Source organism: Ahaetulla prasina, chromosome 6, assembly GCF_028640845.1.
Source record: "Ahaetulla prasina isolate Xishuangbanna chromosome 6, ASM2864084v1, whole genome shotgun sequence".
Taxonomy (NCBI): domain Eukaryota; kingdom Metazoa; phylum Chordata; class Lepidosauria; order Squamata; family Colubridae; genus Ahaetulla; species Ahaetulla prasina.
In genome coordinates, this window is record NC_080544.1 from 64,452,484 (window position 1) to 64,465,512 (window position 13,029).

Here is a 13,029-nt window from a genome sequence, read left to right on the forward strand (position 1 = left end):
GCCACTTGGAAGTTTATCTGTGCCCTCAGTGTCATCTGAATAGTGCAAATGGGTGTGGAACTTTCTTGGAACTGCCTCAAAGACTCTCAGACAGAGTGCTAACAACCAGATAAATGCAAGGAATATAATTCACCACCATTCAGTCAAAACTGAAGAAGCATCTTGGATAAGAAGCGAAACATCTTAAAGGAAAAACAAAGTCCAGTTGCTTTTTAAAAAGCATATTTGGTGCAACCATGATTTGGATGACTGAGAATCTCCATAGACAAACACATACCTGTGTAGAATTTTCACTATCAAACAATCATGATTTTTATTAAAATTTCCATGATATAAGGATTAAAAAACAAATACTGTACAAACTAAGAAAAATATAAAAAGAAAAAATAAGTGTAAAAACAAAATGTTAAAGAAAGATAAAATATAGTAAACAAAGGGAAAAAGATATATAAAGAAATTACTTTCCCTTTCATAGAAAATACAAATCATCTCAGTAATTATCATTTTATCTGAAAATATATCAAAACATCACTTCTTCTGATAGCTTTTGTTTATCAACAAATCTTTAAGTTTCATTGTTCAGTCCTGGTTAAAAACAACATTAAGGATTACCAGAAATAATAACATATATATTTTAATTTTGATCAAATAAACCAAATTTATATTTTCCCTTTGCTTTTAACAGTCTTTATCTTTAATTCCTTTGAATAGTGTTCCAGAATTTAATTTGTCTTCTCAGAAACGCCTTCAAAACTATAACATATCCCTGTTGTAGATTCAGAATAAGAAAATTATTCAAATATTTCTGGTTTGTTATATGTATATGCCTTTTAATTATTAAGACATCAGCTGGTTTCATTTGTAAGTCCAGTGTAACATCATTCTCTATATCATTCTAGTAAGCTATAACTTTTAAATCCATATTCAAATTATACTTAGAATCATTTTTGTTTATTACAATCTGTTTCTCTTGTGTAGCCTTTTTTAAATCCATTTTTATGATAGCAGCAAATTTTAAGTAAACTCTAAGTATATTGCCCCCAAATATCTTTGAATTCTTAGAGTATTTTGCTCCATTCAGGATTGATGACTCTCTCCTCTTTTAATTATAATCTTTAATTCTTTCTTGTTCTCTTTCATGTTCAACCTTCAAAGATCCATTTTATCTTGCTTTTTCTAATCATTTTCCCACATAAAGGTTTGTTATACTTAATTTCAAAAGCTATCTTCTCATCACTATGGGTGATATCAGAAGTTGGTTTCAGCAGGTTCTGACTAGTTCTGGAGAACTGGTAGCAGAAATTTTAAGTAGTTCGGAGAACCGGTAGTAAAAATTCTGACTGGCTCCACCCCCATCTATTCTCTGCCTCCCAAGTTCCAGCTGATCAGGAGGAAATGGGGATTTTGCAGTAACCTTCCCCTACCATGCCCACCAAGCCACGCCTACCAAGCTATGCCATGCCCACCAAGCCACGCCCACAGAACTGGTAATAAAAAAAATTGAAACCCACCACTGGGTGGTATGTGTCTTTCTTAATCTTGGGTCCTCTACCAGAGGCCTAGAAGTTTGAGGGTTCTGTGCAGTATCTTAGCTGTTCCTGACACTGCAATCTTCTGGACGGGGAACACTGATGCTAGGAATTGTTGCAGCCATTCTCCCAACTTAGGAAACAGACCAGGTGCTCCTACCGCCAATGCTACCACTTTGGTTGAGGAGGTTCAAGCAGGGATTGCCATGAGGGCTCTGTTGACATCTTCTAGCATTCTATCTGATGGTACTTCTCCACTGAGCCTTGGTAAACAGTCTCAAGAGTTGACTATAGCTATGTATTTGCTATGAAAGGGAAAGTATTTTTAAATATATCTTTTTCCCTTTCTTTACTATCTTTTCTCTTTTTTCATTCATCATTAATTCAATTTATATGTCACCCATCTCACTTTCAAGAAACTCTTATGCCATGTTCTGTAATAAAGGGGGTGAAAGTTTGGCATGTCATATGTAGTTTGTATGTCTAAAATAGTGAGAACAGCTTTCTTTTCACACATTGAAGCATCAGATAACTAACTTTTTTCTAGCATAGATAAAGGTCTTCTATCCATCCATAATTCTCCCATATGTTTCATATATCCTGTCTCATTAGGCCTACTGTTGTAGCAATCCATAAATTCCAGGTTCTTTTGTCTCATCATTTTTCCATAGCCTACTTATTCTCCCAAACTATAATGTGGACTTTATTAATCTATACAATGTCTAAGCTGGCATGAGTCTCCTAGTTCATATCTGAGATAGGCAAGTGAAGTGTTAGGAGGTCTTTGTCCAAGGACCCTTACTGGTGAGGTAGGTATCAGCTGAAATTTATTTTTATATATAACACACACACACACACACACACACACACACACACACACCTACCTACAGGAAGGATTCATGTAATTAATTTCAAAATTTCAAAAATTTCTTTCTCCAAGGATTGATGGTGTAATGGAACTTGCCATTCCGAAGATTCTTAATCTCCAAAAAATGTTAACAGATTTCCAAACATGATTAAGAAAGAAAGTATGCAAATCCTGTTTATAAAGTCACCAACCGCAACTTGGTCAAAAATTGCAATCCCTTGGCACCCAGAGTTCTAAACCCTCTGGAAATTGTTGTGCTGTGTCTCCTCACAAGGATCTACTGTCTGGAGTGTTTGTGAACAATCTCTTATCTGAAGAGGAATTCCAGGGAGCTGATCAGTTTACTAGCTCTGTGTTACACTATAGTTGATGACTCTGCTATCAATGGAGCTTTCTTCTCCCAGATGTTTAGCCATGAAAGAAAATTATGCTAGAATTATTCCCAACCTTTGTCTGCTATTTTGATCCTATTTAGGAAGAAAGGCACCTATTTGTATGCTGAGGAAGGGAAAGGTTGTGAAAACTTGAGATCTGTGGTCCTTCAATACTATGATTTATAATGTGGTCTTGACGTCATTTAACTCATGCTAGTCACCCAGATTCTGGTTAAAAAAGCAGGATACAATGTTATTTTTTTAATGTTCACTATCCTTTTTTAAAAAAAAACAACCTATGAATCTTTATTTCTAATAACGGTGGTACCTTTTTTAGAAGGAAGTTACCTCTTCAAAACATTTCTTGTAACTCATGATTAATCCTGCACATAGACTGGAAGATATTTTGGGCCATTGTTCTTTACAGAACTTCTTCAGCTCATAAGTATAGGTAGTCCTTGACTTACAACAGTTCCTTTAATGACCGTTTAAAGTTACAATGGCACTAAAAAAAGTGACATGAACGTTTTCACAGTTATAACCTTTGTAGCATCCCCGTGATTATGTGATCAAAATTCAGATGCTTGGCAACCGGTTCACACTTATGACCATTGCTGTGTCCGAAGGTCATGTTATCACCTTTTGCAACCATTGACAAGCAAAATCAATAGGCAAGCCAGATTTATTTAGCAACAGAGTTACTAATTTATCAACTGCAATGATTCACTTAACTGTGGCAAGAAAGGTCATAAAATGGGGCAAAACTCACTTAACAAATGTCACACTTAACAACAGAAATTTGGGCTCAATTGTGGTCATAAGTCGAGGACTGCTTATATTTCTACTTTGCCTTGTATGGGATAATCAGGTCATGTCATGTAACAATATTTCAGTTGGATTACGGTCAGGACTTTGAATTGGCCATTCCAAAATGCAAATGTACGTCTTAAGTTCATTTTAATGCTTTGTGACATATATTCCTGTAGGTTTCAGGTCATGAATAAGTACATACTCCTATACAATTTGCTAATAGAATCCAGACTCCCTTGCCTCTCAATGATGGAGAACCATCTGGGTTTTGAAGTTGCAAAATAGCTTCAAACCTTGATACTTCTACTATTCTGTTTCATGGATAGAATGAGATACTTTTGCTGGAACTTAATTTTCTGCAAACATACGGATTCTCAATTCAATTCAATCTTTCTTGCAGTCAGGGACCAGCACAACAAATTCTCACTAATGCTAAAAACAATATCGTTCCGATAGGCTATTGGATCATCTAGATGGTCTAGTAAACGAGACAGGAAATAATATGTTTTGTAGAGAATAAAGAACTCCTTCTTGGTTTCCACCCTTGTATATCATGCTTGTTCAGTTTGGTTTTTTTCCTGAAAGTATACTCGAACACTTGCCATTGAGCAGCCTGTAGGTATTTTACCACTTCTTGATACTCTTTCCATCCTCCCTATGAGTTGTACCATTTGCTGTCAGAGTGAATTTTGTGGGACAGAAGGAAAAGTAACATCTTGCATTTTGTCCATTTAGTTGTTATTTGCCTGACTGAATTGATGGAGGCAATAGTTTTGTAGTCTTTTTCAGCTTTATCATCTGCAATCTCTTTTATGAGATCTGAGAGCCATGATTCACTTCTGCACCTGTACTGTGAAAACCAATTCCAGTCTGGCAAAAACAGTTTCCAGTTTGTTTTGTACCGAAAAGCCTCTCAGAATCAAGTTTGATTATCATCTCATGGATTGGAACATCAAACTCAACTTAACTCCCTTAACAGTATTGATTGCCTGCAGGCACATACTTGTTCCAGCAAAGACAGTAAATGTTGGTTTAATGTGTTAAATAAAGCCATGACATACAATGTTTTGTGTGTTGTTTGTTTAGCCAGAATTTTTATTAATAGATTAAGATTAAGCTGATGTAATTGTAGTACTGTAGGACTTCAGATAGTTCTACAGGGTTCACAAACTTTCCCTCACTTACATTTTTTTTAAAAAATGGCCTTGCATTGATATAGATAAAATTGGTAGAGACTACCATAATCTCTGAAATCAATGAATCTATTTAGAAATTTCAGTGGGTAAAAGTTAATTTCATTTTTTTTTCATTTATTGATTCCACAAAATGTATTTTTGTGAATTTTCAGAGAGGGTAAACAAATCTTAATTGCTGATACTTGAACAGAGATTTCCACAACACTAATTACCAGGTTCAATAAAACTGCTTTAAAAGCACTCACATTTTCTGTTGCTGTAATGGTCATCAGACATAAGTTGCTACAACTTAACATGAGATGCAAGCATCTACTAACTACTCTGCTTTGGTGCTGAAAAGACTATTGTATATTGCATATTGAATTACCTTAAGCAGCATGACTGCTTCTATTGTCACTTTTTAAAAAATTTGTAATATTTGGAATTCTTTTATCTGATTTCTCAAATGACTTGGATGTGGTTATATTGGCATATAGACATGTTCATGAATTAATCAGATACTGTATTTTTCTACATTAAGGATACATTCCTAATTAAATATAGGATAATATGTGAACATGCATCCATGTACTTTTTTTGCCTAATTCACTATATTCTCACAGAGAATTTCTTGCTGAAAAGATAAAATAATTATATGGTCCAGATTTTAATACACTGCTACTACTGCTGCAACTACTACTACTACCAGTTTATACATTACATTAACTTAAGCACCATGATTGCCTCTAACAGTTAGTATGCATATCTTTTTAAAATAATTTTTATTAAAAATTTGTAATATTTGGAATTCTTTTATCTGATTTCTCAAATGACTTGGATGTGGTTATATTGGCATATAGACATGTTCATGAATTAATCAGATACTGTATTTTTCTACATTAAGGATACATTCCTAATTAAATATAGGATAATATGTGAACATGCATCCATGTACTTTTTTTGCCTAATTCACTATATTCTCACAGAGAATTTCTTGCTGAAAAGATAAAATAATTATATGGTCCAGATTTTAATACACTGCTACTACTGCTGCAACTACTACTACTACCAGTTTATACATTACATTAACTTAAGCACCATGATTGCCTCTAACAGTTAGTATGCATATCTTTTTAAAATAATTTTTATTAAAAAATTTCAAACAATAAAAGAAGGAAAAGAAAAAATGGAATAAGAAGTGAAGATAAAAATGTGGAGAAAACAAAAAAGAAAGATAGAAGAAAGAATAAAAACAATGGTCAGAAAATTAAATGATTTCCAGCGTTCTTTGCCAATAGAAATTAACAAACTTATTATTCAATCTCTCTCCTTAATATAACAAAAATCTCTTCAGCTCCTTGTTTAGCATTTTTCTGTCATCAGATCCATAAATTATCACTTCACTTTTTTCTATTTTCAGCAAAAAGTTCATAAAAAGTTTACGTTATTTGAAAAAAGTAGTTTTGTTTTATCCCTAAGCAAACAGGTCAGTTTTGCTATTTCTGACAATTCTGATATCTTCACAACCCATTTCTCCTTTGGGGAAATTTCAGTATTTCTCAATTGCTTTGCATATAATAGTCTTTCTGCAGTGATCATGTATACAATCAATCTTCCATGAGTTCTTTTTTAGTTAGCTTCCAATAAGAAATGTTCTGGGGGTTTTTCAATATTACTCTTTCAGATTTTTTTGTATCGTATATATTTGTATCCAGAATTTTCTAGCTTTTTCACAAGTGCACCATGCATGGTAAAATATTCCTTCATGTTTTTCATATTTCAATACTGATTTGAGGTACCTTTAATTTGATACTTTCTTTGGTCATATATCAATAGTACATTGTTTTATAAATGTACTCTCTTAAATTATAACACAATGTGAATTTCATCTCATTTGTAGACATTATCCCATTTACACATTTGGGTATTATAATTCATAGCCCATTGTATCATTACAGTCCTTAACTTGTTCTTGTCATTTTCAAACCTTAATAAAGCCATATACATTTTTTCAACCATATATTCATCATTTGTACATTATTCATTTTCAAACTCTGTCTTATGTTGCTTAGTTCCAATTACATTTTTATTTATTTTAAAATTTTCTCTTAAATGTGCATATAAAAGCCATTTGAAAGTATGCCCTTATACAATGTTATATTGACTTCATATAGGTAATATATATAACTTATCCATGTAACTAATATTGGATCCACACCTTAGATGCCGTTACCAAAAATTAAGAAGTTTGGCCTTGGCTCCAGTGCAAGTTATCAGCTATATTTGTACACTATAAAGAAAGCAACCTAGAATACATCCAGGAAACTTGTATTTAGGAAACATCACTGGTCTCATCAAGCTAAATTGTGAACATCTTAACAGAATAGCAGAATTGGGAGGGACCGTGAAGATCTTCTAGTCCAACTCCCTATTCATGCAGTAGACTTCATATCATTCCAGACAAATGGCTGTCCAGTCATTTCTTCATTAGAAAATTTCTCCTTAGTTCTAGGTTGCTTCTCTCCTTGATTAGTTTGGTTCCCAATAACATACCAGGACAATATTGTTAATATTATGCAAGAATGAAAGGAAATACATTTTGATGACTGTTTTTAGAAATATATTATTTGCTACTATAAATAATTAATATATTTGGCATCTTGGAGAAATGAATTGCCATTTTGTTCCACTAGCAGCTAAGGGGCTCTTCTGTTCTTTATTCTCTATTCTACGTAGATAGTTCTTAAAATGCTTGTGTTTTATTTAGGACATATTGAAACATTCATTTTATCATTGACATTAGTTGAAATTGCCTTCCCCAAATTACCTAAACTACAAATCAGTTATAATTTAAAAGATGGAAAGCCTAACACAGGAAATCAGTCTCAGCACCTACTATATATCTGCTTAGTATTATTTGCTTTGTATTTTTTTATTTCTGCATATTAAATGTATTTAGGACAATTATCTTTCTTTTTTACATAGTTAATCAATATACATACCAATCAGTATATTTAAGAATTATATAATTATTATTATTTATAATTATATTTATGGTATATTCTTCCCATCCTGCGGTTCGAGGAGAATCTGAGGACTTATCTTGAAGTCCCATTAGTTGTCACTGGTTTATAAATTTTTCTTTAATGAACTAACTAATCCTTGGCTTAAATATATAGAATAAATATTGTTTGTCTGTATATCAAGCTTTGGCTTGATTTTTTTCCCTTTTCATAGCAGTTTTGTGTCAATTTTGCTTATAATATTTTATTGTAAAAATACAGCATTTTTTACATTTTAATCAGCATAAAATAATTTCATTCTTTATATAACTATAAAAGTAGTTCATTTTTATATCTGGTAATGTCCAAATGTATGTTCTGAATTTGATTGTTTACATTTATAATACAATAGTTATTCAAGACATTATTTGTGAAAAGCGTTAAATTCTGGGGAAAAATTCATCAGAAATTAACTTGGACTAAGTAATAACTAAAGAGACAGACTATTATGCATATTAGCATTCTGTCCTATATTCTTTTTCACCACCTGATTATGCCTTATTCCAGACCAGCAGGGCCTCTTGCCAAAAATCACTACCTTCCCTCTGTCAGTAAGGCCTACGTTCAATGAAGCCAGTTAGTATCGGTTATGAACATTGCTGTCAAGCCATGAGATCTGTCCTATTCATCCTCTTTCTCCCCTAGAAAAGCTTGTGCTTTTCTTGATTTCTTCAGCAAACAGATTTTTAGGATGGCACACATTTTTGGCCTTCAAATTTAACAGCTACCTCAGATGATAGAAGACCTGGTGTATCAGTTAGTCCAAAATGGTATCATTTCTCCAGGTCTTACTTCTGATTATTCAACTCTTGCTGAAGCCATTGACTTATCACTGCATTTGGAATCTTTACAAAGCAAAGAGAAAGGTTACCGTTTCTTATTCCAACATCTATCATCTAACTTTTATACTGGAAACATCACTTTCAGCTCCATTCTGTATCCCTGGACCAAGGATGCAGAAAATTAGATATGTTGGATATAAAAAAGTCTTCAAACTTTGCTTCAGCTATACCAATGGTCCCCTGGGCCACAGCCAACTACCAGGCTGTGGCCTGTTCAGAACTGAGCCACTTGAGCAGCTGGCCGGCACCTGCAAATGCAGCTCAACTTGTGCGAGTAGTGGCTGGTGTGCACATGCAGGCTGACTCCCCTCTCCCCCCACCCCTACTGGGGCTACCAACCGTAAAGGTTAGGGACTGCTGATCTGTACTGTACTATGTATAGCAAAATGGCATCATTATTTCGTAAGGGAAGTCACCTGATTCATATTTTATTTGCTAGAAGGCAAGAAGATACTTCAGGTTTTTAAAACAGAAACAGCTTGCTTTGTCAACAGTAATTTATTGTCATTGAATTTGGCATCTTCCATTGTATTGTATTACCATGCTGGTTTGCACCACTAACAGTGGAGTCATAAGTCTTTGATGTGGACCGTCCCTCTTATGAGGGTTAATTGTAGCAAACTTTTTTTTCAATGAGGATAGATTATCCAATATAATAGTGATGATACCTTGGGAAGGTTTCAAAGCTTAGTACAACAATGTACAAATGGTGACTGCAGCAAACGTGCTTCATCCCCTCTTGCTACCATCTATGGTCCCACTTCCAACTCAGTCAAATGGCCACCAGTCATGTCAGATGGAAGGAACATTTGCTCTTGCCTCTGGTTAGTAGTGTCTGAACCCAATACAGGTAGTCCTCAACTTACAATCTTGTGTTTCATTTGAAATTAGAATGACACTGAAAAAAGTGACTTACAACTGATCTCCACATTTAAAGCTGTTGTAGTTGATGACAGTCACGTGATCAAGGCACTTGGCAATCAACATGTATTTACAAAGTTTGAAGCATCCAGGAGTCACATGATCGTCATTTGCAACCTTTCTAGCTGGCTTCCAACAAAGTTAATGAGGGAACCCAAATTCACTTAACATTTGCATGATTCACTTAACGGCAGTGGCAAAAATGGTCATAATAAGATGTGGTTTGCTTAACAATTGCCCTTAACAATTGCTTAGCCACAGAAATTTTGGGCTCAATTGTGGGCTGAGGACTACCCGTCCAATATTTTTAGTTAGTTAGTTGTAACCCGCCTTTATTATTTTTTAAATATATAATTCAAGGCAGCAAACATACATAATACTCCTTTCTCCTCCTATTTTCCTCAAAATCATAACCCTGTGAGGTGAGTTGGCTGACAGAAAATGGCTGGTCCAAAGTGGAACTCACAATTTCCTGGTTTTAGCTTGGTGCCTTGACCACTAATCAGACTGGCTCTCAATATAGGGATAGACATCAGCTCAAGGGTCTGAGCAGTATTTTGTCCTTCATGTTTCTGCATAGTACCTTTTAGGTGACCACCTCACTTAATAACAAGAGCGCAGTAACAGTGACTAGGTTTGCCTTGTTTCTAACATTCCATATACACCAATTATGTATATATTTTTGCAGTATTGACCTATCATTTCCACTCTGGACTCAGTAACAGTTGGATGTTCTTGTCTTGCAGTGACTATCTAATATATTATAGTCATCATCACATACATATAAATGAGTGTGTTTTGTTTTTTCACAATTGTATTTTTTTGGAGAAAACTGCTACAAGTGTGATGAACACCTCTTTATATAGATAGTGTTACTACATAAAAATTTACATTCTGCACAAAACATTTCAGTGCTTCCAAGTACAAACATGTTTCAGCTGATAGGTTACATTTAATTCTACTAATCTGTTTTTATATTTCACTCCTTTTTGAAATATAATGAATAAGAATTCTCAAAAGCTCAAGATGCAGCCTTAAATTACAATTCAGTACTACTTTGTTTGGGAATAATCCCTACTGGAATCAAAGAGATTCTCTTCTAAGTATCTAAAGGATCTTGACCTACTTAAATGTTTTAAAGTCTATGCTTAGTGAATGGACAGATTTGAAATAGTTATTGGAATCTGTTTAAAATAAATTATTTAAGAAAATATGATTATGACTGACTTGTTTGACAATTGCCTTTCCTGAAAACATCATATATTTTGCTAGGCTACTGTTTTATTGCATTCAATTGCCAATATGATATAAATTAATGAGTAACATTGCTTATTTTTTGTTTTCCATATGAAAAGATTCTTAATTTAATTAGGTTTTTCACCTTCCACATAACGTGCAGGAGTTATTATTTACTTATACTCTAACATCACTAATGTCACTAATATTTCCAAGGTATTTCATTCTACACATGCCTATGTTCCCATCATTCTGTTCCCTCTTGGGGTATGCAATGTCATGCAGAGCTCAGAAAGAAAGAAGGAAGGAGTAAACCACAGAAATAAGAATGTAGATCAGAATGAATGAATTCATCCCATTCACCATATCTCTTCATTATTTATTTATTTACCAAATTTAGACACTGCCCATCTCACTATTTTTTTATCTATCTATCTATCTATCTATCTATCTATCTATCTATCTATCTATCTATCTATCTATCTATCTATCTATCTATCTATCTAATTTATTGTGCCCATCTCACCAGAGGTAACTATTCAAGTAATTCTGGAAGATTTATGGATACAAGTGATAAAACCATATAAAAGACAAATGATTAAAAACAGAAAAATTATCCTTGTCAATTATCCTTGCTTCCACAGTACTTAAAGTACATTTTTTTCCTTTAACCTTTTTCCCTCAGTGAAAAAAATGAAGCTGAAAAAAAAGTTGAATTTAAGCAAAACAACAATCCAAAACATACTTCCAAATGAATCATGAAATATTGATAGAAAATATTAGCCTCTGTTCAGTTTTGTGTGCAACTATATGTCAATCAGAAGTAATGGGAAGGCAGTTCATCAGATATAGTGGGTTTTTATTGAGCTCTTCCAGTGATTTTGGATGTGCTTTACACTTAGGATTTTTAGTATTTAGTAGTACAGTATATAAAATATCAGCTACATTCATTTAACCCTACATTGATCATATATTCATTAATCCCTACATTATTGGAGACCAATATAATAATATAAAATATTTGGATTTAAAAGAAGTTTAAAAATAATTTTATAAATTCAAATTATACCACATTGCATCCTTTGGTTAGAATGATTAGAAAAACAATATGTTACAATAATTCCCTAAAGTTTGAACATATTTACATTTGCGATTACTTGTTTATTATATTTTAATAAGGACAAATTTTACTTGGAAAATAAGTCATGGAATTTGAAAATGTGCAAACTTATTTAAAGCTTATTAAAAGACCAGTAGAGCTTTTTCAGAGAAATTTCCTAATCCTTGGTTAGATTTTAATTACTATGGTTGCTGTGTGAAACATTTAACTAATTAATTGTTTTTGCACTGTTAAAGGTCATGGTGCTGATGTCAAATGTGTTGACTGGCATCCAACCAAGGGGTTGGTGGTTTCTGGAAGTAAAGATAGCCAGCAGCCAATCAAATTCTGGGATCCAAAGACTGGCCAAAGCTTGGCTACACTGTAAGTGTAGTTCTTTTCTAATTATTTTTGTGCTTTTAACCATGTACACTTCTTCAAATTCTTTGGAAAAAAGGTGGGGTACAATGCAGTCATAAATGTTTAATGTCCCTCTTGATTGTGCCTTCAGTAAATACCTAGTCTAATATTGCTCAACTATTAATGCAGTGTTTGCCTCGTATAGCCTGATTTTTAATGTAGAGTGACCTTATAACAGATAGAGGAAAATAAGACATTGGAAGTCTATGATCTGATCTTCCATCTCCATAAAAGAGGGTGATGGGATTACATTGGGACACAGGTACTTAAAAGAAAGAAGTTAATCTTTTTCTCCATGCCATTTTCTCAATATTCTATTTCCCATCCACTTACTAGCTAATACTCATGGAAAATACACTTGAAAAGTTTGCTAAGGTGGGCTTCTGTTGGAAAATATGAGAGAGAGAGATTAATCCCTATTTCCCAAGCACTATGATCCCAACATAATCCTGTCCCTTCGAAGCCTATTTTTGTTTTTGTTTTTTTGTTTTTTAAAAATATAGTGCAAAAGCCTCTCAGGAACCTGTTAGTGCTTCTTAACCTCTGTGTTCCTTTTATGGCTATGTGGAAAGAGTATGTTAAGGATGCTTGAATCAAATAATAACAGCTATTATTTCAATAAATAGCAATGTTTTATGGAAGCATTTATATTGGGGGTTTTCATCAGCTTATTACTTATAGTTTTTAGGAATT

The 13,029-nt window shown here is 33.5% G+C and overlaps 1 protein-coding gene across 5 annotated transcripts in view; it reads left to right on the forward strand.

Annotated features, from left to right (window-relative positions):
- Positions 1-13,029, forward strand: part of WDR33 (WD repeat domain 33) — a 74,694-nt gene that overhangs the window by 42,062 nt on the left and 19,603 nt on the right. For all 5 annotated transcript variants that reach the window (XM_058187974.1, XM_058187973.1, XM_058187975.1 and 2 more), the window contains exon 8: positions 12,174-12,300. In XM_058187974.1, the coding sequence (XP_058043957.1) occupies positions 12,174-12,300 (127 nt within the window). The remainder of the gene's footprint in view (positions 1-12,173; positions 12,301-13,029) is intronic.